Source organism: Culex quinquefasciatus, chromosome 3 (genome assembly GCF_015732765.1).
Source record: "Culex quinquefasciatus strain JHB chromosome 3, VPISU_Cqui_1.0_pri_paternal, whole genome shotgun sequence".
In the NCBI taxonomy this organism is placed as follows: Eukaryota; Metazoa; Arthropoda; class Insecta; order Diptera; family Culicidae; genus Culex; species Culex quinquefasciatus.
In genome coordinates, this window is record NC_051863.1 from 139,501,830 (window position 1) to 139,525,425 (window position 23,596).

The 23,596-nt window shown below is 35.5% G+C and overlaps 2 protein-coding genes across 2 annotated transcripts in view; both read right to left on the reverse strand.

The window, feature by feature from the left end:
- LOC6034636 (cuticle protein 19) overlaps positions 1–23,596 on the reverse strand; it is a 72,961-nt gene that overhangs the window by 2,105 nt on the left and 47,260 nt on the right. The window lies entirely within an intron of this gene.
- Positions 9,797–12,068, reverse strand: LOC6034631 (adult-specific cuticular protein ACP-20). Its single transcript, XM_038264197.1, has 3 exons — positions 12,040–12,068; positions 10,197–10,677; positions 9,797–10,137 (listed from the first exon to the last, which is right to left on the reverse strand). Exons 1-3 carry the CDS (start codon positions 12,046–12,048, stop codon positions 9,881–9,883), a joined length of 747 nt encoding a protein of 248 aa, XP_038120125.1. The 5' UTR covers positions 12,049–12,068; the 3' UTR covers positions 9,797–9,880.

Genomic DNA, 23,596 nt, shown 5'->3' on the forward strand with positions numbered 1-23,596 from the left:
AATCAAATCAAATCAAATCAAATCAAATCAAATCAAATCAAATCAAATCAAATCAAATCAAATCAAATCAAATCAAATCAAATCAAATCAAATCAAATCAAATCAAATCAAATCAAATCAAATCAAATCAAATCAAATCAAATCAAATCAAATCAAATCAAATCAAATCAAATCAAATCAAATCAAATCAAATCAAATCAAATCAAATCAAATCAAATCAAATCAAATCAAATCAAATCAAATCAAATCAAATCAAATCAAATCAAATCAAATCAAATCAAATCAAATCAAATCAAATCAAATCAAATCAAAAATCAAATCAAATCAAATCAAATCAAATCAAATCAAATCAAATCAAATCAAATCAAATCAAATCAAATCAAATCAAATCAAATCAAATCAAATCAAATCAAATCAAATCAAATCAAATCAAATCAAATCAAATCAAATCAAATCAAATCAAATCAAATCAAATCAAATCAAATCAAATCAAATCAAATCAAATCAAATCAAATCAAATCAAATCAAATCAAATCAAATCAAATCAAATCAAATCAAATCAAATCAAATCAAATCAAATCAAATCAAATCAAATCAAATCAAATCAAATCAAATCAAATCAAATCAAATCAAATCAAATCAAATCAAATCAAATCAAATCAAATCAAATCAAATCAAATCAAATCAAATCAAATCAAATCAAATCAAATCAAATCAAATCAAATCAAATCAAATCAAATCAAATCAAATCAAATCAAATCAAATCAAATCAAATCAAATCAAATCAAATCAAATCAAATCAAATCAAATCAAATCAAATCAAATCAAATCAAATCAAATCAAATCAAATCAAATCAAATCAAATCAAATCAAATCAAATCAAATCAAATCAAATCAAATCAAATCAAATCAAATCAAATCAAATCAAATCAAATCAAATCAAATCAAATCAAATCAAATCAAATCAAATCAAATCAAATCAAATCAAATCAAATCAAATCAAATCAAATCAAATCAAATCAAATCAAATCAAATCAAATCAAATCAAATCAAATCAAATCAAATCAAATCAAATCAAATCAAATCAAATCAAATCAAATCAAATCAAATCAAATCAAATCAAATCAAATCAAATCAAATCAAATCAAATCAAATCAAATCAAATCAAATCAAATCAAATCAAATCAAATCAAATCAAATCAAATCAAATCAAATCAAATCAAATCAAATCAAATCAAATCAAATCAAATCAAATCAAATTCGAGAATTACTCAGCAATCAATAATAATAATAATAATAAAAAAAAGATCGAGACTCATTTCACAGCGACTCCTTCCCGTGGCGCCGCAAACGCCATAAGGGGCGCGTTAAATGGCACCCGCTTTTGGAGTTTTCCGTTTTCCCCGACCTGTTTGTTATGCGCGCTTTAAGAGGGCGCAGTAGCTGCCTCTTACGTTTTTAAAGAGTCCTCTCTGTTTTTGGCAAATTGTAACCGGGTTGACCAGCTATGAGGGGGGTGCGTTACGTGCGTGTGGTAGTGTTACACGATCAGTCTGTGGTGATCGTACAAAGGAATGATTCTGACATAATCGATCTCGTGCAGTTTCAGCACGTTTGGAGACACGTTCGGGGAGGGGTGCTGGATATTGATCTGACATAAATGGGATGTTTGTTTTACGCTAATCTCTCTCTTTCGTTCGAGTCAAAAGAGCGTGTGTCATTATGGTTGCGTGTGACGTTTTGCTTCGGACGTAACGGTGCGAGACAGAAGGGGAATGATATCATAACAAACTTGATTGGGACGATTGGGGTGGATTAGTGGATATACATACTTAAATTTAAGCCACTTGATTTCGTGCTGCTATATAAAAGCATGTTCTTTCGTAGTCGTTACCAGCATGATTATCACGAGTAACTCTCGTACAACTCATTAAGATTTTATAGCACAGAGCAGTTAAATATCAATTAATATATTTCAAAACAATCTTGAAAAAAAAGTACTCTGCTATAATTATGTTCGTTTCATAAGGTATTTAACTTTGCGAGCTGTTTTTCAATTTAATCTTAACCGATTATGATGACTCATTCTAAATATTGCTCAAAAAAACAATTCGAAAGCAAGCCCTTGAGAGATCAAATTATAGTACATTAATTCATTTTTTCTAAATCAATTCTTCAAAAAAACTGATAAAAGTTGGCGTAGCTCTCGCCGGTGGGATGTTTGGCGTGACCTTCCCGCTTGACGTGGGCCTGGAAGCCGTGCACCGAGTCCGACTTGTAGTCCACGACCCGGCTCGTGCCGTCCGCCTCCAGCAGCGTGTACGATCCCTGCACCTGGTCCCCGTCGCGGTGCTCCCACTGGCCCTTGTGGTCTCCGTTTTCGACGCCCTGCACCCCGTACTGGTACTTGTACTGGGCGTGCCCGGCCACACCCGGTAGCGCGACTTGCTCGCTGGCAGCCGAAGATGCGACCAGGATGGTGAGGGTTAAAGCGATGATCTGTAAAATAAATTGATTTTAAAACAATCTAAACTTATTGTTGTTGATGAACCTACCTTAAACATTTTAGTGGCTTATTTACTTTGATTTTTCTAACTAGACAGTTAGTTGTGAATTGGTGTGCAGGAGAAAGTACAATGATGGACGGAAGTTATTGGTGCAAAGATATTTATACTTGTTTGTTTGAAGAGTGCACCGAAGTTTTTTGCTCCTCATATCCAAAGAGAATGCAGGTCTGCATTCGCGTAGCACAAATGAGCATCCGTTGGAGACTTTGGTTAAAGACAGCCATTTTGAATCATTAGTTTCTTCATACAAATTTATGTATCTTGAAAAAAGATATTCTCAAACTTGTAGTTTATGATTAGGGCAATTAAATAAATTCTCGAAACGCGAATTTGACCGTTACTACTTTCGAATTTTTTTTTAAATGTATTGATATGTTTTAATAGACAAAAAGTGTCAACTTTCGAGCTATAGGGTATGACGGACGTTTTGATTTTGGCCAAGTTATAATCATTTGAAAAAATAGTGGATTTTAGAAATTATCGAAATTCAATGAATCATTTTTAGTTGTAATATTAAACTATTTAGTTAAATTTTGATCAAGTGCACCGTTTATAGCTATTTCCAGTTAAACTTTTAAACAAAACTGTATTTTTTCAATTTCTTAAAATAGCATCATTGAAAAAAAATATTCGAAAAGCTGAGAAAAATCTTCACAATTTGCTTTTTTGAACATTATTGATCTGACCTTAGGCCCAACAAAGAATGAAAATTACCAAAAATGAGTCTTTTTAATTCTACCCAATCGACTCTCAATTTTCAATCGATTATATCTTGAAAACCATTTATTAGATTTTAAATAGAAAAAGTGAAACTTGTGTGAAATTTTTAAAATGTTGTTTAAAATATTTTCAGATTTTTTGAATTACGACTTAAATTTAAATAGGGTCAAATAATATGAATTCTCTTTTGAAAAGTAAGTTATTATTTTTAGAATCTGAAAATATTTTATCAAGGGATTACGAAAATTTGACAAAAGATTAACTTTTAAACATTGAAAATTTGATAATTGATTCCAAAAGATCATCGATTAGGAAATTTAAAGAAAACGATTTTTTTGGTAATTTTGATTCCTTGCAAGGCCATATTCCAAAGCATATAAAAGCATATTGTAGAGATTTTTCTCAGCTGTTCACTGAAAAAAATAAATAAATGTGTTGAATAATTCAACTTAAACATAAATACAACTAAAAAACGTTGAACTTAATTAAAATTTTAAAAAATTCTTTTTAATTTAGAATAAAATTTTACATCTAAAAATATTGTTTTGTGTTAATTTTTTGGATAAGCTTCCTGTTTGTATTAGACCACGTCTGAGTTAGAGCGTCCAATTTCCCGTCCAGGGAAAAAAAATTTCGGGATTTCCCAAAAAATATATTTTTCGTTTCCCAGGAAATTTGTAAATTTCCCTGGAATTCCCGAAATTCAAGCAAAAGTATACATTTGATTACTTTTTAAAACTTTTTTAAAAATTTACAGAAAAAAATACTAAAGAACTTAAGTTTATTTTATTCAATTCAATTTACTGTTCATATTGACCGTAAAAAAAATCATGTCAAGTATTATGTCAGACAATTAATATCGCTGAAGCACTCAGCTGGGAATAAATCTTGATTATTTCTTGGGCAACCAAAATTAAGATACATATTATGGAATGAAAATAAAGTTTTATAGATTTGTAAACGGAAATTGATATTATATCATTTAAAATAAGGTACCTAAATTAACTTTTTTTAAATGTTTTTTAGCATGACAAAATTGAATGAAATTGATTTGGTATCATCATTCGGTATGAGCTACCAAGGGCATAGGAAGTTTAAATATGAAACTACGTTTTTTGCTAAAAATTTCTAAAACTGAAGTCATTTGTTAGGCTGAATCATTAAAAAACTAATGCGTATTAAATAAATTTACCGTTTATATAAATGCAAACATATTTCAAAAATTCGCTCTTTATATATGAAAACTTTGAATTGTGATTGCATTAAAATTGTCTATCAAGTGAAAAAGCAGATTTTTAAGGTAATTTAATTATCTATTATCTTTTTATTCATTAGCTCAAACTAGTATGCTTTGTTCTGAAAAAGAAAATGTAATGAAAAACATATTTTCTGAATTTTTTTCATTTCAATTTAGTTATCTTTTATCATTAATATAGAAAGATTTAGAGGCAATTTTAAGGTTTTAAAGCATGGATTAATTTTATTCACATAGCAACTTCTTTATAAAAACGTTACTTAATCCTGCCTTCTTCACATTCGTTGGAAAGGTGATGATGATGATGATATATTTGGACAACGTTTTCATCAAAATATCTGAGATCTGTCCTCCAAAAAGTGTATAAATAACACTTAAGTGCTTATAACTTTTGGTAGGGTTGTCAGATTTTCAATGTTTTGAACGCGTTGGAAAGGTCTTTTGGTTACCTATCCAACGACAGGTTGCATGATAGATCCGGACAACGTTTTCATCATGATATCTGAGATCCGGCTTCCAAAAAGTACATAAATAACACTTAAGTGCAAATAACTTTTGATAGGGTTATCAGATCTTCAATGTTTTGGTCGCATTGGAAAGGTCTTTTAAATACCTATCCAACGATAGGTCGCATGAGAGATCCGGACAACGTTTTCATCAACTTATCTGAGATCCGGCCTCCAAAAAGCGTATAAATAACACTTAAGTGCTCATAACTTTTGATAGGATTGTCAGATCTTCAATGTTTTAAACGCGTTGGAAAGGTCTTTTAAATACCTTTCTGAAAATGTATAGCATGACGGGGTTTCTTGCAAAAACCACCCTTTTTACATTCTTCCGGACTTTTGTTAAAATCGTTTTTTAAGCATAACTTTTGAAGTACTTAATTAAACTGCATAATTTTTAATAGCGACTTATGGGACCCCAAGACAGATCGAAAGACGCCAAAACGGATAAAATCGGTTCAGCCAATGTCGAGATAGTCGAGTGACAATTTTTTGATCAACATCCCACCACACACACAGACATTTGCTCAGAATTTGATTCTGAGTCGATAGGTATACATGAAGGTGGGTCTAAGAGGTCTAATTGAGAAGTTCAGTTTTCGAGTGATTTTATAGCCTTTCCTCAGTAAGGTAAGGAAGGCAAAAATACGAATAAATGGTTTTTGTCAAGAGGTCAAGGCATAAATTGATCCTCACACTTATTTTGATCATTTAAGTTTCTATTATATACAATTTTGTTGCAAAATATTAATCAGAAAAGGATCAGAACAATTTGTGATAATTTTAAAATTTCCCGGGAGTTCCCGGGAAATTTGTAAAAAAATCCCGTTTCCCGGGAATTTTGTAAGCACTAGACACTCAAGTCTGAATGCTTACTAAAAAGGTTTATCAAGGTAGTTTCGAAATATATCCGTAAGAAGTCGCAAGTCAAGGACGACGTCTGAGCTGGAACTGTTGAGGATATCTCAAAATCAAGCATTTTCTACATCCATAGAAATTGTTTGTATGCATAACTATTGAACAAATGAATTAAACTTTACAATTTTCAATACCAATTTATGGGTCCCGAAACTGGACAGAATGTAACTAATCCGGACAAAATTAGTTCAGCCGAAATAAAAAAAAAATCACAGACGCACAGACATTTGCCCAGAATTTGATTCTGAGTTGATACGTGTGCGTGAAGATAGATCTGCAGGAATGCTGGAGAAATTCTTATGCAGAATTTAAGCTCCTAAAACATTAACATCATACGGAATCTATATTCCTTTTTCTAATTATAACAATTCTTAAAACAGTAAATTACAGTACTGAGAAATTTCTCAGGTCTCAACAAGACTAATTCTCAATGTTTACTAGTGTTAGCTTGAAAAATTCGAGTACTTTAGAAGTCAAGATTTTTTTTTCTAAAACATAATTGCTAAAGCTACTAAACATGATAAAAGTTACCCAAATATCCGATGATAATGTACTTTTTGCTGAATAAGTTACTTTGAGCCACTTTTTGCAAAACAGATGTGTAATTTGTTAACAAAATTTTTAAAAGTCAGAAAAAATTGCCTTGATCACCTGTGTGACGTAATATTTTTCATTGGAATAAAATGCTTGGTTTATTAACTGTTTTAAAGCTTTTCTGGGCATATTTCTTATAGTTTGTCGATTCAAAATGATAATGATAGTATCCTAAACAGTATCTGTTACAAATGTTGAGTTTTTATGTATTTTTATTTTAGTTATCTAAGTTGCAAAAACAGCGGCCGTCTTACAAGAGGAGGGAGGATCGAAAAAAATTTAATTAATAAAAAGTTAAGAAAAGTTTATTTTGAAGATACCAAGTTAGGTAATTTCTACAGTATGTAAAAAAAGTATTTACACCCCTTGGGCACTATGCACATTTTGTGATGAAACATGTAAAAAATTTAAAGTTTGACAGGAACCTAGTACTACGTTTTGTTCAAAAACTCATGCCAAACATTTTGCTACAAAAAGCTCATGAAAAGATGATTTCTATAAAAGTTATATAACAAATACTATTACGAAAATAAAAAGGTGCCAAAAGTATGTACACCTTTCGAAAAATTAACATAAATAATGTGATTTGTTGACAAATCACCATAAATCAGTCTCCCAACTCCAAATAGGCATCCTTGACAGATTAAAAAAAGAATTTGGATTGAATATAAAGTTTACTAACTACTTAGTATAAAAGTATATATAACTCTGGAAATTCTATATAAAACTTATCTAAACTTAATTTTGCAAACTTTTAATTGAACTAAATGTCAATATATTACCATATAATTGCTAAATAAACATTTTGGAGTGGGTATAACACCGTTTTGGGGGTATTTGTATCGATAGAATAGATTTTTCGTTGGAATTTCGTACCAACCCGGAATTACGTCGTAGGAAAATCCACCGGCATCCGAACCGGTCCACGATTTACAAGTCAACCTATGTGGAATCGGAAAGGGCATAAAATTTCCGATCTTTTGATACCCAAACATCTAGGTTTTCTTTAAAACCTACGTTTTTAAATACCTGGGCAAAAGTAAGTTTGATCCACGAGAACAAAATTACGAAATTCCATACATTTTCGGCAGGTTGCTCAAACGAAACCATAACAACGTTTTTGCTTAGGTATTTAAAAACGTAGGTTTTAAAGAAAACCTAGATGTTTGGGTATCAAAGATCGGAAATTTTATGCCCTTTCCGATTCCACATAGGTTGACTTGTGAATCGTGGATCGGTTCGGATGCCGGCGGATTTTCCTACGACGTAATTCAGGTTGGCACGAAATTCCAACGAAAATCTATTCTATCGATACAAATACCCCAAAACGGTGTTATACCCACTCCAAAATGTTTATTTAGCAATTATATGGTAATATATTGACATTTAGTTCAATTAAAAGTTTGCAAAATTAAGTTTAGTTTTATATAGAATTTCCAGAGTTATATAAACTTTTATACTAAGTAGTTAGTAAACTTTATATTCAATCCAAATTCTTTTAATCAGTCAAGGACGCCTATTTGGAGTTGGGAGACTGGATTTATGGTGATTTGTCAACAAATAACATTATTTATGTTAATTTTCGAAGGTGTACAAACTTTTGCACCTTTTATTTTCGTAATAGTATTTGTTATAAAACTTTATAGAAATCATCTTTTCATGAGCTTTTTGTAGCAAAATGTTTGGCATGAGTTTCTGAACAAAACGTAGTACTAGGTTCCTGTCAAACTTTAAATTTTTTACATGTTTCATCACAAAATGTGCATAGTGCCCAAGGGGTGTAAATACTTTTTTTACATACTGTATGAAGGAGAAGTCCAACTGAGTTAAGCTCCATTGTCAAGAGAAGAAAGACGCGTTTTGCTTGACTTTGGAAAGACCGATTTTAAACCGTTCCGCGCGAATCCGAATCTACCCCGAGAAAAGTTACAGTCCACTAGATCGCAAGGGACATCGTGGAAGGAGCGGTCGTGGCTGAATGGTTACGATGTTCGCTTTATAAGCGAATGGTTCTGGGTTCGATACCCATCTGCTCCCAACGAGAAAGTTCTGGACTCATTAAATTTGGAATGGAAATAAAAATTGGAAAATCATGAAAAAGCTCACGGCGGGGTTCGATCCCCTGTCCTTAGGATTGGCAAGCAAAAATGCTTTCCACTTAACCGTGGAGCATTGGTAGCTTGAGGAGGAATTAGAATGGTATAGTTGAATCCAAGAATCGGACAAACAATCAAAATTGAATGCAAGTTGAACATCAGAACTCAAACAAGATTGCATGCAAGATTGCAAGCGCAGTTGAAATTGAATCTAAAAATACCTCGCTATAAATAGCCTGGGCGACTGATAGAATTCATCCAATAAGAGATGAGAAGAATTGAAAGCTTTCCCATTAGAAATGAGAACACACGAAGAATTCGAACAACAATGCAAACGGTCGTTACCACTCGCCTAGGGTGGCTCCTCAGACCATTCACCTTCCCAAAAACCGTCCAACTCCAAGCGAAACTTACTTGAGGATACCGTGGAGATTTTCCCTTAATACTCTGAAAAAGTGGAGCATCAACACTTCCCGTCTTCCAAATCCCCTATCCTTGTCCCTGGTGCGCGGTGGAGATGGGAGCGGCCGGCAATGGACGGCTGCCATGGTGGTGAGAATCTGGTTCAGGTGGAATTGGTTCTATACCCAATTATCGATTCCTAGGCAACTTGGGCTTAGACAATCATCACATCACATGGCGAAAATCCAGTCTGCAATCCGCTAAAATCACCGTCTCCTAGCGAAGCGAAGCGAAGCGAAGCGATACTGTATGAAGGAGAAGTCCAACTAAGATCTGTACTAATGAATATTTATTTTAAAATGAATTTTTACCTTTGGGTGACCGTCTTACCCCCATTTCTCCTATGATTTGATGTCATCTTGTTGATTGAACTTCCTTGTTTTTATCACAGATCGATTTATTTATTTTCATTTTTATTTTTGAAGATCAAACCTTGCCAATTAGTGTGGTCCATCAATGAACAATCGTTTGCTCATGTGAAGCTACCAACACTTTCATCGTTGAACAAGACATCTATCTTCGTATAGTACATTTAAGCACAACATTCGATAACCATTAGTGAAGAGCGTATTTGGCTAAAACTTTTCGCCTTTCATGTTTGAAGCTAGCATGTATCCATCTCGTAAACAAAGCTAATAAAAAAAAGCAAGCTTTAAATAATTATAATTATGCCATCATGTTTCTTTTTTTCCGTTTTGCGGGGGGTCGTCTTTGGCACCACTGCTGACTAATACTGGGGTCCGGGAGCTGCGGGCGGAGGTCTTATTCCTGCTTCCAGACCTTGGCGTAGCTGGTGGCACCCTTGCCGTAGTAGTCACCGGTGGCGTACGCTCCGGCGTAGTTTCCAAAGCCTCCGTACACGTGCGGCTGAGGCGCGGCAACGACGTGCTGGTGGTTGTGGGTTTCCGGGTGGTGGGCATGGCCGATCTTCTTGACCACGGCGTTGAATCCGTTGTGGTCATCGGCGGTGTACTCCACCACGCGGGTCGTTCCGTCGGCTTCCTTCAGCATGTATCCTCCTGGAATTGTGGAATTATTTTTATTATTCAATTTAGTGTTGACTTGTGATGAGACTCACCCTTAACGACATCGCCATCGCGATGTTCCCACTGGGCCTTGTGGTCTCCGGTATGTGGATCGTTGACTCCGTACTCAAAGTTGTACTTGGGATACGCGTAGTAGTCGTTGTACTTGGTGGCATACCCACCATGGTGGCCAGCTCCGTTGTACAAAAGGCCATGGCTGGCACCACCGTACAGCGAGCTGTATCCGCCGGCGGCGGAATGATCGACGTAAACCGGAGCGGCGGCCACCTCGTGGTGATGGTCCAGATGGTGCACATCATGGCTCTCCACGAGGTACTTCTGGGGCAGCTCATGACCGTGGTGGTGGACATTCTCGATCACCTGGATCGGGTAGTGCACCTCCGGGGCAGGCTGGTAGTGGTGCTGGACGGAATGTTCGTAGTGCTGGGGGTGCGCGGCCACGAACGAGTAGTGGGCCGGTTCCACCGGGGCGGCCTTGGCGGTCGCGGCGAGGATCGCAAGGGCGGATACAAACTGGAAGGGAAAAAAGGTGTTTAACAAAATAAGTGCATGTAGTTTGTAAAATTTTCTATTCTTTTATTTAAAAAAATAGAAAAATCACCAAAGTTTTAGCCTCTTTAATTAAAATGAGCTCGTTCAATATACATTCTTTATTCATAAATAAAATGACAATCTCCAACGAAATATCAATTTATTGTACATTTGAACTATTTTAAAAATTGTTGTCTTTGAATTCATATTCAGATTGCTCAAGTTTAAATAAACTATGGTAATTTTTTTTATTGAAAAGAAGATTTTATGGAATCCCGAGCAGACGGAAATAACTTGGGAATAACATTTTTTGATATTTGAAAATACTAAGCCAATAACATTTAATGTTATTTATAACAAGATTTGTTATTCTGCGTTATGATTTTTTTTTGTTATTGGATTTTTATTGAAATAACAGACTAATAACATTGATAGTTATTCTTCGAACACATCTTTGTTATTAGTTTTTGTTATTTTAACAATTAATCCGATTATCCCAATAACAGTTGGAGTTATTCTTCCATAACAAAAAATGTTATTCCCAAGTTGTTTTGTCTTTCAACCAATATCAGACCAATAACAAATTTTGTTATGATGACATAAACTGTTATTAAACCCTTATGCAAAAATGGATTTTTCAAGAAGATTCCATAACACTTTCTGTAATTTTAACAGTATTTTTTATTTAAATGGCATGAATTTTCTTATTACCGTCTGCCCGGGATAACAAAATTTTGAATTGGGATGATTATTATGAATTTGAAATTTCCTTGTGTTAAAGCAACGATAGTAAGTAATATGACAACTGATATTCCTTTAGTTCTGATACAGATGAATTCTTGTTTTTGTTTGAAAAAAGGTCACTCGAGGGAAAATATAAAAATATATATTACAAATATAGAGCTATTCTTAAATTAATTGAAATTATCTTTCAAGCAATCAATTAATTAATTAATTCACAAAGACATCAACCCTTAATAAGAAATAATTAGCTTTTGAATCTTCTAATTTGATATCAACATCTTTGCAGGTTGCTCCGTATGAGACCATAACATGCATGAACTGCCAATAATGCTCTCCACATTGGTTCCACTTCACTTCAACTCATAACAGTCCTCAAGTTCCACTAATTGCACAATTCACACTTCAGCATCCGTTGATCCCAATCGTGTGCATATATCTTCATCAACAAGCAAAACCCCGCTTGATCTCTCAAGTGATCTCAATTGCACTTTTAGGAACACTTATCACATAATATCTCCACCGTTTCTTCTCGTTCAGCCCAGTTACCTAACCCAACTAGCTGATCTACGATCTGCAGATCAACAACCAAACATCACTCACTCTCAACATTGTTGATGTTGCTGAGCTGGGCTGGGTGTCTACGAGTAGTACTTGCAAATCTCCGAAAAACGGGTCGAAACTATTAGCCAAACTAAAAGGCACTCTTCACTAAAGGATTTCGTTAGATAACTGTTACCCTTAGGCTAACAAACGGACATCTGATGTCGTTCTGGACTCTAGACATAGTTTTTATACCACCCCAATGGATAGTACGAAGCTCGTCAACCGAAGTTCGCGCCACATAGCTGTCATTGATACTTCGAGGACTTCTTCTTCTAGCACACGCACACAATCGAGAGAAAAAAAAAGTAGTCGTCACGTGGTGATACATTCTATGTGGTCGATTTTCCGCAAACGCCCACAACCACTACAAAAAGTGACACAGCAAACTTGGCCCGAAGCGTTTAGTACTCATCGTAAAAACTCCGAACCGGATTCTCTGGGATGTGTTTGGAACCCACACACATCTACCACGTCGATTCGGTAGTAGAACTATAGTGGACGAAGAGGTAAAGCACCGCCGATCAACCTAAACGCCGATCGACCGACACACGAGCAGAACCGTGAAAATTTTAAACTTCATTAGTGAGGTTTCCACTGAGTTGTAGAGTTAGGTTGGTAAAATTTGGTTGATTTTTTTTTTATAAGAAAATATAGTTAGTATAAGATTTGGATTATGCTGATAAAAAATTCTAACACAGCATGATCTGTAGAATTCTATGTTGGATTGTTTTGTGTTATCCAGAAACTCTCGGAATCCATGGCTTGGATATCTACTTGGTTAAAGGGGGTCTATCTGGGTTTATAAACCACCTTTGATCAGGTAGATATCTAGATCATGACTTCTGGGAGATTCAGTATAACCCAAAATAATACAACTTACCGCAGAATGCCCATCGTGGTCGACTGAAGCTACCTGAAGCTATACCGATGGTTAATATAGCCATATAAACCCCCGTTGATCAGATATATATCCAGGCCTCAACTTCCGGGAGTTCCTGTATGACCTTGTACATTCCAACAGATTGTGGAGAGTCCATCGTGGCTCACTGAAGCTACCTGAAGCTATATCGATGGTGAATACACCGGTACAGGTACCCGTTGAACTGATAGATCGTCAGCTGTGTGCTATCTTGTGACATAGACCATTTTGGTCGAAAATGAGTTAATGATGACGTTTTACTATACTTAACAAACACTTGCAGATGCTATTACCCGATTTTGGAAACTCGCTTCCGTTTCCCGGATATCGCAATACACACTTGTGACATAGACCAATTTATCATCAAAATGATCGTGCACACTTGTGACACGTCATACATGTTGTTGGAAAAATGTGGAAAAATGTTCTTGTTTTTCACAAATTTATATTGATTCACATTTTCTGAAGGCAATGCAATCTTTTGTTTTTGAAAATACACTGATTAAGTCGGTTACACTATTGATTTAGGTCTATTTTAATTTGTATGGGAATTCTGTGCACACTTGTGACACGTAGTACAATTTTACTTTCGAAACACACTTGTGACACGTGCTTTTCATATTATTGTTTACATAATTTATTGTATCTTTTAACTGGTGCAACCAAATTAGTTGAAACTTGGAGCGTTTGTTAAGCGATAGTGTACGAACCGATTGCTTCAAAATGTTTGGCTTTACCATTCATAGTTTTGAAAATATGTATCATCAAACTGTAAAAATCGATTTTCTCGAATAGTACTAAATGGTCGTTGTCACAAGATAGCATACAGCTGACGAGATATTCAATTCGTAACTTCTGGAAGTTCTTAGTGGTCCAGAACATCTCAATATGATGCAGAGTATCCGTAGGTCACTGAAACTGTTAACGAATAAATTATCGAGGTTCGATAACGATAACGAAAGTTCTATCGTTATCGTCGGGACGGTAACGATAATCTATCGTTATCGTTGCTCAAAAAAAATCAAAAAATCAAACCACATTAACAACCCCCGGGTCTTTTGTGGTCTCTATTGCAAGTTTCTGCTCGAACCTAGGAGTCCGAAGGCTTGAATGGGGAGAGCACCCAAACCTCTTTCTACTCCAAGGAACCTTCCACCCCAGTGTTTGAACTGACGACCTTCGGATTGCGAATCCAACCGCCGCCAGCGATTCCACCGGAGTAGGCTTGGTTTGGTGTGTTGTTTGTACTTATGGCATGGAGACGACTCCTACACCTGGAATGACTTAACGGCCTAACAACCAAGGCCGGGACCGACATTTTACTTCCTCATCCGATGGAAGGTTGGAGCAGATGGGAATCAAACCCAGAATCATCCGCTTACAAAGCGGACAGCGTAACCATTCGGCCACGCACTGCCACTCATATTTAATATATTTCTAAAATTGACTAAATCCAACCTTATTATGTTCAATTTTCAAGCTTTCTCTTAGAATTTTTTTTTTGAAAATATGATAAGATTTGAAGTACAAATACTTAAAAAATAATCATAAAATACCGTATTTCCTCGAAAATTCTCAAATTATTATAATTCGCTCTCTGGGTATCAAACGATTCGAAATTTTGCATGCATTTTCACTGTTTTACAGTTTTTTGAATGAAATACTCAAATTTTCACAAAATACCGTATTTTCTCGAAAATACTCAAATTTTTATTATTCGCAATACGGGTATCAAACGATTCGAAATTTTGCTTACATTTTCACTGTTTTACAGTTTTTTTCATGAAATACTCATATTTTCACAAAATATCGTATTTCTCGAAAAAACAAAAAATTTTACTATTCACAATATGGGTATCAAACGATTCGAAATTTTACATGCATGTTTACTGTTTTAAAGTTTTATGAATGAAATACTTAAATTTAAAAAAAAATACCGTATTTCTTTTAAAAAAAACTCATTTTTTTATAATTCGCAATATGGGTATCAGTAGATTTAAAATTTTGCTTACATTTTCACTGTTTTAGGGTTTTTTGAATGAAATACTCAATTTTTTACAAAATACCGTATTTTCTCGAAATTACTCAAATTTCTATAATTCGCAATATGGGATCAAACGATAAGAAATTTTGCATACATTTTCACTGTGAAGTAAAAATGCATGCAAAGTGAAAATGCTTGCAAAATTGCAAAAATTTGAGTATTTCATACAAAAATCTCTAAAACAGTGAAGATGCATTCAAAGTTTCAAACCGTTTTTATTGCGATTTATAAAAATTTGAGTATTTTCGATAAAATACGGTATTTTGTGAAAATTTGAGAATTGCATTCAAAAAACTCTAAAACAGTGAAAATGCAGGTAAAATGTCGCTTAGTTTGATACCCATATTGCAAATTATGAAAATGTATTTATGCTTTGAGAACTTGACTACATAATCAAAAAATATATTCTAAGCAAATGCATTGAAAATTTAACATGATATTGGATTTTGGATGGATTAAGCCAATTTAAGAATGATTATAAAAATGAGTATCGTCCGTTATCGGCGATAAGCTTATCACCGATAGAATTATCGGAATAACGATATCGATAACCATTATCATTATCGTTTGACGAAAATATTATCTACGATAATTCTATCGATTATAAACCTTGCTTATTACCCTGCCAAAATCGTCAAATATGGTGTTGCCAGAACATCGTAGCAAACTGGTCCTGATGTTTGATTGCCATCGAACAACCTTGTTGACTGCTTACGTAGGAACCTAAGTTAAGTTGGTTGTAGATAGGCCATTATTCGGAGCGTTTGGTGCGGTATGTTCACGCATTCTTCCTCCATGTCGATTCTGTGAAATGTTATCCGTTCACAGAATCTATATCTGCGGTTAATGCAACGCAGTAGGCCTGGTCGCTTTAATTTTTGCACTTAAAGGACTTGGGTCGTAATTTTTACCATAAGTTCTTCCTGAATGATCATTTATCTATAATTTCGCTGCCGGCTAAGGAGAGTTTGGTGGGACTGCATACACACACGTATTGACAACTAAATACAGGAAAGTGCTTTGATAAACAAGTAGTTCTACTAATGCTTTACTTAGATTGTACCCAGAACTCAATTATTTTTGAAATCAAATATAACTTTATCGAACATTCTTATAATAATTACATTTCTTTTACATTCTATGTGGTATGGCTAAATCCTCTTCATCTTTGTAGTACTTTTGGTTTTATTATTAACTGTCCACATTCAATTATTTATTTCAAATTGTTTTACATTTTTGCATTAAATAGAATACATTTGGGAACCCAGAACCTAGAATTATTCAATCTTAGTATTTCGCATCTAATTGGCTTAAAAAAGACTTCAAGCATATGTCGTTTTTCCAACAGATATATTCGAATTAAACAAACCAGATTTTGAAAGATTTCGTGGTATTTTACAATCTATACTATACAACCAAGATCACAACTTGGCCGATGTTATTTGTCCAAGCAATAAAAAAAAATTTATTCCCTAGTCATTTTCCTCTGTTTGGGTTTCTGTGCACTGTAGTTTTATTTCAATATAAACATTTTTCTCAAGCTCTAAATTATTTCTGGTATGAGAAAGGGATGAACTGAGGAAGTTATCAAGTTTATGGGTGTATCAAAATAGCTTTTTTTTGTTACAAATCCAACTCATTTTCCTACCCTAAACCTGCTTGATACTCCATGGAAAACTCAACCCAACCCAACAACAACTTCCGACGACGACGATCATCCATCCATCCGAAGTCGAGTAGGACCCTCTCAAAACCGAAGTCGAAGCACTCAGCTCAAAACATATGTGTGTGTGAACTTCTGAGCTTCCCACTAATTGAGCCGGAGAACTGTGGCAATTTCTAATTAGTCAGTCATTAGTTTTCATTAATGTGCAACAAAAAAAAAAAAAACAAGAATGGTGAAACTCTGCTACGGTTCACTAGTTCAATGTCTGAGTGAGCCAGAGAGCGGGGTGGTAGAAACTAAGTAGCTCCGACTAAGGTGCGCACGGAAGGAAGCAGGCAAGAATCTACTGACGTGCAACTTTGGCATGCACCAGTTGTGGACCTCTTGACTAGCGGGTGATTGAGCTGTTTTTGGAACATTGGTTGGTAATATCAGGTGTAAACATGAAGGAAACGGTCATGAAAAATCTGTACCGAACCCGCCTTCGAACGCGATGTTTATTACATGAGATTGGTGAAGGACGACGGCAGTAATGTGAAGTGATGTGGTGCGAATTAGTCGGTGGAATGTTGATTGCTTGGTGATTTTATTTTTTTCAGCGGATGAAAATATGTGGCGTGACAGAAATTGGTGCTGCTCTTGACCGCCAAGACGTCGCACCGTGTTGGTGGTTGGACTTTTAGCAGGTTTTCGCGGTTGACAGGTTAAGTGGAGTTGGACTTGACAATTATAGTTGGTTTAATCGGATAATGTGGTTTACATTGGTTTTAAGCTGTTTTAAGATAATATTTGTGATAAAGTACATCAATGATTGATGGTATTTATAAAATTTGTTGAATGGTTGAAAGTTTCAAAGAATAAACGATATAGCGTCGTCAGGGGTTACATTAGGTCTGGGGGGTGAGATTGGGTCATACAAAAATGCTCCGCCAACTCACACAGCAGTTGCCCCGATCCCTCTTCGATTTGCGTGAAACTTTGTTCTATAGGATAACTTTTGTTCCTGATCACGAATCCGAAGTCCGTTTTTTGATATCTCGTGACGGAGGGGCGGTACGACCCCTTTCATTTTCGAACATGCGAAAAAAGAAGTTTTTTTTCAATAATTTGCAGCCTGAAACGAATTTAAAAATATTTTTTCTCTAGAAATGCCATTTTTTACAGCATTTGAAAATTTTAACCTAAAAAGTGGCATAAGCTAAAAAACGGTGCAATTTTTTAAATTGTTGTGAGTCCTTTTCGATTCAAAATTTGCTTATGTGTCTGATAATTTATAAACTTAAATAAACCTTTATTTTTTGAAAATAATTTCGATACGTTCATAAAAATACCTTTTTTTAATACTCGATAAATTTGTATAGATGCATTATGAACTGTGTTGTAGACGTTTTATTTGAAGACACCAAATCGATCATAAATTCCCATTTCCTATTCCCATCATCCCATTCCCAAGATACAGAATTTTTTTATTTAGATACAATTTTTGTATAACCAGCCCACAAAATTGTATGGACTTGTATGCTCAAGTAGCAAAAAGTTTCAGGAACTCTACAAGAGCTCTTCAAAATAGCTACAACATAGTAGCGTGGACCTGTGGCAGGACAAAACTCTCTTCTTCCAAATCTCCCAAACTCTTGAAGATGATTTGAAGAGAACTCCTGAAAATTTGTTTAACTTATGTTGAAAAAAGTCGATTTGCGGAAACAGTGAAAATCACTCAAATGTTTAAAAACTGAAGCTATAACTCAATCACTCACTCTCTCTTTTACTCACTCACTCACTCTCTCTTTTACTCACTCACTTGCTCACTCACTTACTCACTCACTCATGCACTTACTCAATCATGCACTCACTCACTCATGCACTCACTCACTCATGCACTCACTCACTCATGCACTCACTCACTCATGCACTCACTCACTCATGCACTCACTCACTCAGGCACTCACTCATTCACTCGCTTTCTCACTTACTCACTCACTCACTGACTAAGTTACTCACTCACTCATTCACTGACTAACTTACTCACTCACTCACTCACTCACTCATTCACTCACTCACTCACTGACTAATCACTCACTCACTCACTCGCACACTCACACACTCACTCACTCACTCTATCACGCATTCACTCACTCACTCAATCACTCACTAACTCACTCACTCACTCACTCACTCACTCCCTCACTCCCTCACTCACTCACTCCCTCACTCACTCACTCACTCACTAACTCACTTACCCATTCACTTACTCAGTCACTCACTCTATCACGCAATCACTCACTCACTCACTCACTCACTCACTCTTGCATTCACTCTATCACGCATTCACTTACTCACTCACTCACTCACTCTTTCACGCACTAATTCACTCACTCAATCACGCTCTCACTCACTTATTAACTATGCAAAAACAACTTCTGGTCGTAAAACATAAAATAGCGAGGAATTGAGCAAACCTTGAAACCTAACGACCCAAAGGTGTTGAACCATGCGCGGTTCGGTCCATCTCATGGTCAAACCACCGCCGTAACCTAGATTTTCACGACCACAGTGACCAACTGACCCTTGATCAACATATGGACACAATGTGACGTCCTAACTAGGAGGCATTGTTTGCATTTTTTTTTATTTTCAGCTGTTTCTTTTTCTGGTCCTAATTTGATCAGCTAAAAACGAGCTAATCTCACAACAGAAATAAGACCGTGACATAATCAGCGTTTGTTTTTGTTTACACGTTGCGTGCAGTGAAATTGTTGCGACAGTGTGTGTCGTGCTTATAGAGTGCGTCAGTGTTGACAAGTGGTCATGCAAAGCAAGATAGAAAAAAAATACTAACGTTTGCCCGTGAGGCATTCCGCAATTGGGCAGAAAACCAGAATCAAAACAAAACAAAACATAATAAAATCGTAAAGCATACGAGTCAATCAATAATGGTTCCACTTTGATAGAAAAAAAAGAGAGAAGCATGGAATATTGGCTCAGCTGATTGTTGTTGTTTTTTTTTGCAGCAACAAAAAAAGTCAAGTCAATGATCAAGAAATGTTAGAGCCTGACGAAAGACATCAGCTGTAGAGCAGTTTCTAGAGGTTGATGGCAAAAATTGCGGCTGGTCATGGCACTGGTGTCAGGCTTTAGTTTGTTGCACACGAGCTGGAAATGAAACGTTGTTGTTGTTTGATGTATTCACATATTAGAAGTTCAGCTAAGCTTACAGTCGTTATATTTGTGTGATGTGTAATGTTCAATGTTTAATGTTCAATATTCAATGTTCAATGTTCAATGTTCAATGTTCAATGTTCAATGTTCAATGTTCAATGTTCAATGTTCAATGTTCAATGTTCAATGTTCAATGTTCAATGTTTAATGTTCAATATTCAATGTTCAATGTTCAATGTTCAATGTTCAATGTTCAATGTTCAATGTTCAATGTTCAATGTTCAATGTTCAATGTTCAATGTTCAATGTTCAATGTTCAATGTTCAATGTTCAATGTTCAATGTTCAATGTTCAATGTTCAATATTCAATGTTCAATGTTCAATGTTCAATGTTCAATGTTCAATGTTCAATGTTCAATGTTCAATGTTCAATGTTCAATGTTCAATGTTCAATGTTCAATGTTCAATGTTCAATGTTCAATGTTCAATGTTCAATGCTTAATGCTCAATGTTCAAAGTTCAATATTCAAGCATCGTTTGTTGTCCTGTGCAAGAAAAAGGCTCCGTTGGCGCAGCAGTCGGTTGAGTGCGCACTTGTCAGCTGTTGTTTGCTGCCATACTCTAAGATGACAGAAATCGTTGCTGGATTTGGGTGAGAGCGTTCATTGTTTTTCTTTTTGTCTTTATTTATTTTGGTCGCGATCGCTTCTTTTTGTAAAATGTGCGAAGAGAATAGAAGATGTACGCATTTCAACGGTCGAAATTTACGCAGGGTCCAATAACGCGTTTTCTTGAATTTATTAAAAATTGTGTCAGACAGTTTATTTTTTGTTCGACTTGTAGCGCCAATCCATCCGATCGCTTGTTTTTTCGCGTTCGTCGCCGGTATGTTTTTGTTGTTTTCGGGCGTGTGTTAAAGAATGCGGCTGGCTCTGGTGGCTGCGATGACAACTATGCTAGTCCAATTTAAAGCGTCTTTCCGTCGGGTCACCGTGAAAATACCTCTTCTAAGCACTGTAGCTCGAAAAACACGCGACAAATATTGTTTCAACGCGATTATTCCAGTCCTGCTTAAAACATCGTAATTCATCAACCATTGATTAGTCACACATTTTATAATTATTTGAAAGTATAAATCATCTTAGTTAAACTCTATACAAAAATGTTACGCTGAGTATAAAATTTCACCATTTAATTACATATTATTTTGATCATATCTTTCCACAGCCGGCTGTCTAAGATTGAATCATTTAAGCTAAACTCAACAGCAAATAAACGGGAATAGTCTCATCCGCAGCATCCGATTGTTTGCCTTGAGAATAATACATCACCCTATTAAACGAAATTTATTGATTATTGGGCCACATCATCATCCTTTATGATGAATCCTGGCCATTACCCATTCCCACTAACAAAATCCCAAGTAGAAGTAGTTTTCCGGCACACGCGGGGGTGTGGATATCGTATAGAACCCACCCTTGGTAGCAGCCTGTGCTAACTAACATTCCCGTCCCGTTCCCTCGAGATCTACAAACTGACATGGCGGGCGCCGTTGGTGGCCAATGACTGTTACCTATTAGCAACGGCTCTAGTTTTGATGATCGTGATGTTTTATCTTTTCAGCGCATTCATGCATGCTGTTGATAAGGGAAACATTATTTGATCGTTGAAGCGTATGACCGGTTGTGTTGATTGGATATTACGGTCCTGTTCAGCAACGGAGAAGGACAACCATGGGTGGTCTCTCATGCTCATGCTCATGCTCAATGTTCAAAGTTCAATATTCAATATTCTGTTGTTCTGATGTTCTATTATTCTATTGTTCTGATGTTCTATTGTCTCATTTTCTTTGTGACCACACGGCTTTCCATCAACCAAACCATACCAAACGATTGACGACGATCGGTGACGAAATCGAAAATTGATCGCTTTGTCAGAGAGCAATGGCACAGCTGCTCATGGTCCTTCATGAACCTCCCCAGAGCATTTTTGCGCAAAAATCACTCGTCTGAAGAACTTGACGGTTGCCGCTCAATAATTTGCAAGCTCATCCACCAGAAGAGAAGCAAAATTGGCAGCTTATTTGCGACGCATATTAGTGTCTAGACTATTTTTAGTGGTTTTTTCTGCGTTTCAGCTTACTCAAACTTTTTAACCACAGAGTACTCGCGTCAAGTACTCACACCTGCCGAAAAAAAAGCGTTTCCAAATTTGCTACAATTAGTGGCACTGGATAATTCACGAGACCGCCTCAAAGTGGCACAAACGGCCTGACAGGGTCTCAAGAATCATAAAAGCCCAAAGCTCATGTCGGTCTCTAAAATGAGATTTTTATTGTCTCAAGCCCTCTAAAGTGTATGTAAGCGACATTGACAGCAAACGCGAACGATGTAAGTATAATGCGCAAAAATTAAGCCCACTTTTTATTGTTTAACGCTCAATTAAGGGTCTCCCTTGTGTGTGCGCGGTGGGGTTGGAAGCTTTGGACCGATGTTTTGAAGGCCATTCGATTTGTTGCGAAAGTTCAGCTCAAGAGCTCGAGCAAGCAACCAGGAAATTTGATGGCCACTACTACCTCTTTTGGCATGGCTAGACGCCGGGGCATATTTTTAGAATGGCCGTCAAGTGTCGTGGATCAATTCGCTCGACCGGGGATAAGTTAATTTACTTGTAAAATGCGCTTAAGCATCTTTTAATAGGGTGTTGCTTAAGAAAGTGATCTTGTAGAGCAAAAATCATAAAATCGGTTAAAGTCGAGTTGAGCAAGCAGCTTGTGTGACATTCAAGGCAACAAAAACAATTAAAAATAAAACATTTTACTACTGTAGTGTGAACATTGATTTATTTAGAGCAAACTGATTTGCGTCATAACTTTACAAACGTTTTTTGGTGGATTGACGTATAAGGCATTTTTTCAGATATGGATGCAATTTTCGGAATAGATTGGTGTGTTGGAACCATTTAGTATTAGTTTGTAGAACATGAATTACAGCTTTCATAATGTGTTTTTGAATATTCCAAAATAATAAATACAGTCGAATCTGTCGATCTTCTTGATATCAATATTGTTCCAGTTTTCAATACATATTTCAGTCTCTCCAAGAAGCATGCTTTGATTTTTCATTCTATAATTTGATACCTACCGTTCTGGACGGTGGTTTCAATATCGACAACGAGAGAGTCAATTGTAGCTCAAATAAAAGTGAGCAAAAAACTATCAATTATTAATGTATCTGAAAATGTTGTTTGAATAGCGGAACTTTGAAAAAGTTTTGAGAATTGGTCAAAAGCTTATTCTGTGACGAAAATGGGAATATTTCTCCTAAATAAATTTCAATATCATACAAAATGTTAACTTTTTTCCACAAACCAGGGGGGCAACCGAAATATATTTTCAAAAATCTTCAAAATGTCAATGAACTTGTTGAATCAGAATAATATTTTGATAATTAAATTTTTTAAACATATGCTTGCAAGACGACTGCATTTCAATTGTATTGCATTTCAATTTTGTATAAGAATTAGTATGGAAAAACCTTCTTTTTGTATTTTGATTTGTATCATTTTTAATTTCCAGGAGAATATTCAAACCAACACAATAGCTTTAAAATTGAATAAAATCTCTAAAACTTTCCCGAAGAAAGTATTATGCTATCTTGATCATGTCAAAAGGTACAGCGTGCTCAAAACTGGTCTAAAATAATTTTATTTTAATTTTTCATATGACGACGAGCTAGTCTAATAGCCATAAAGTATTTTTTAAGCT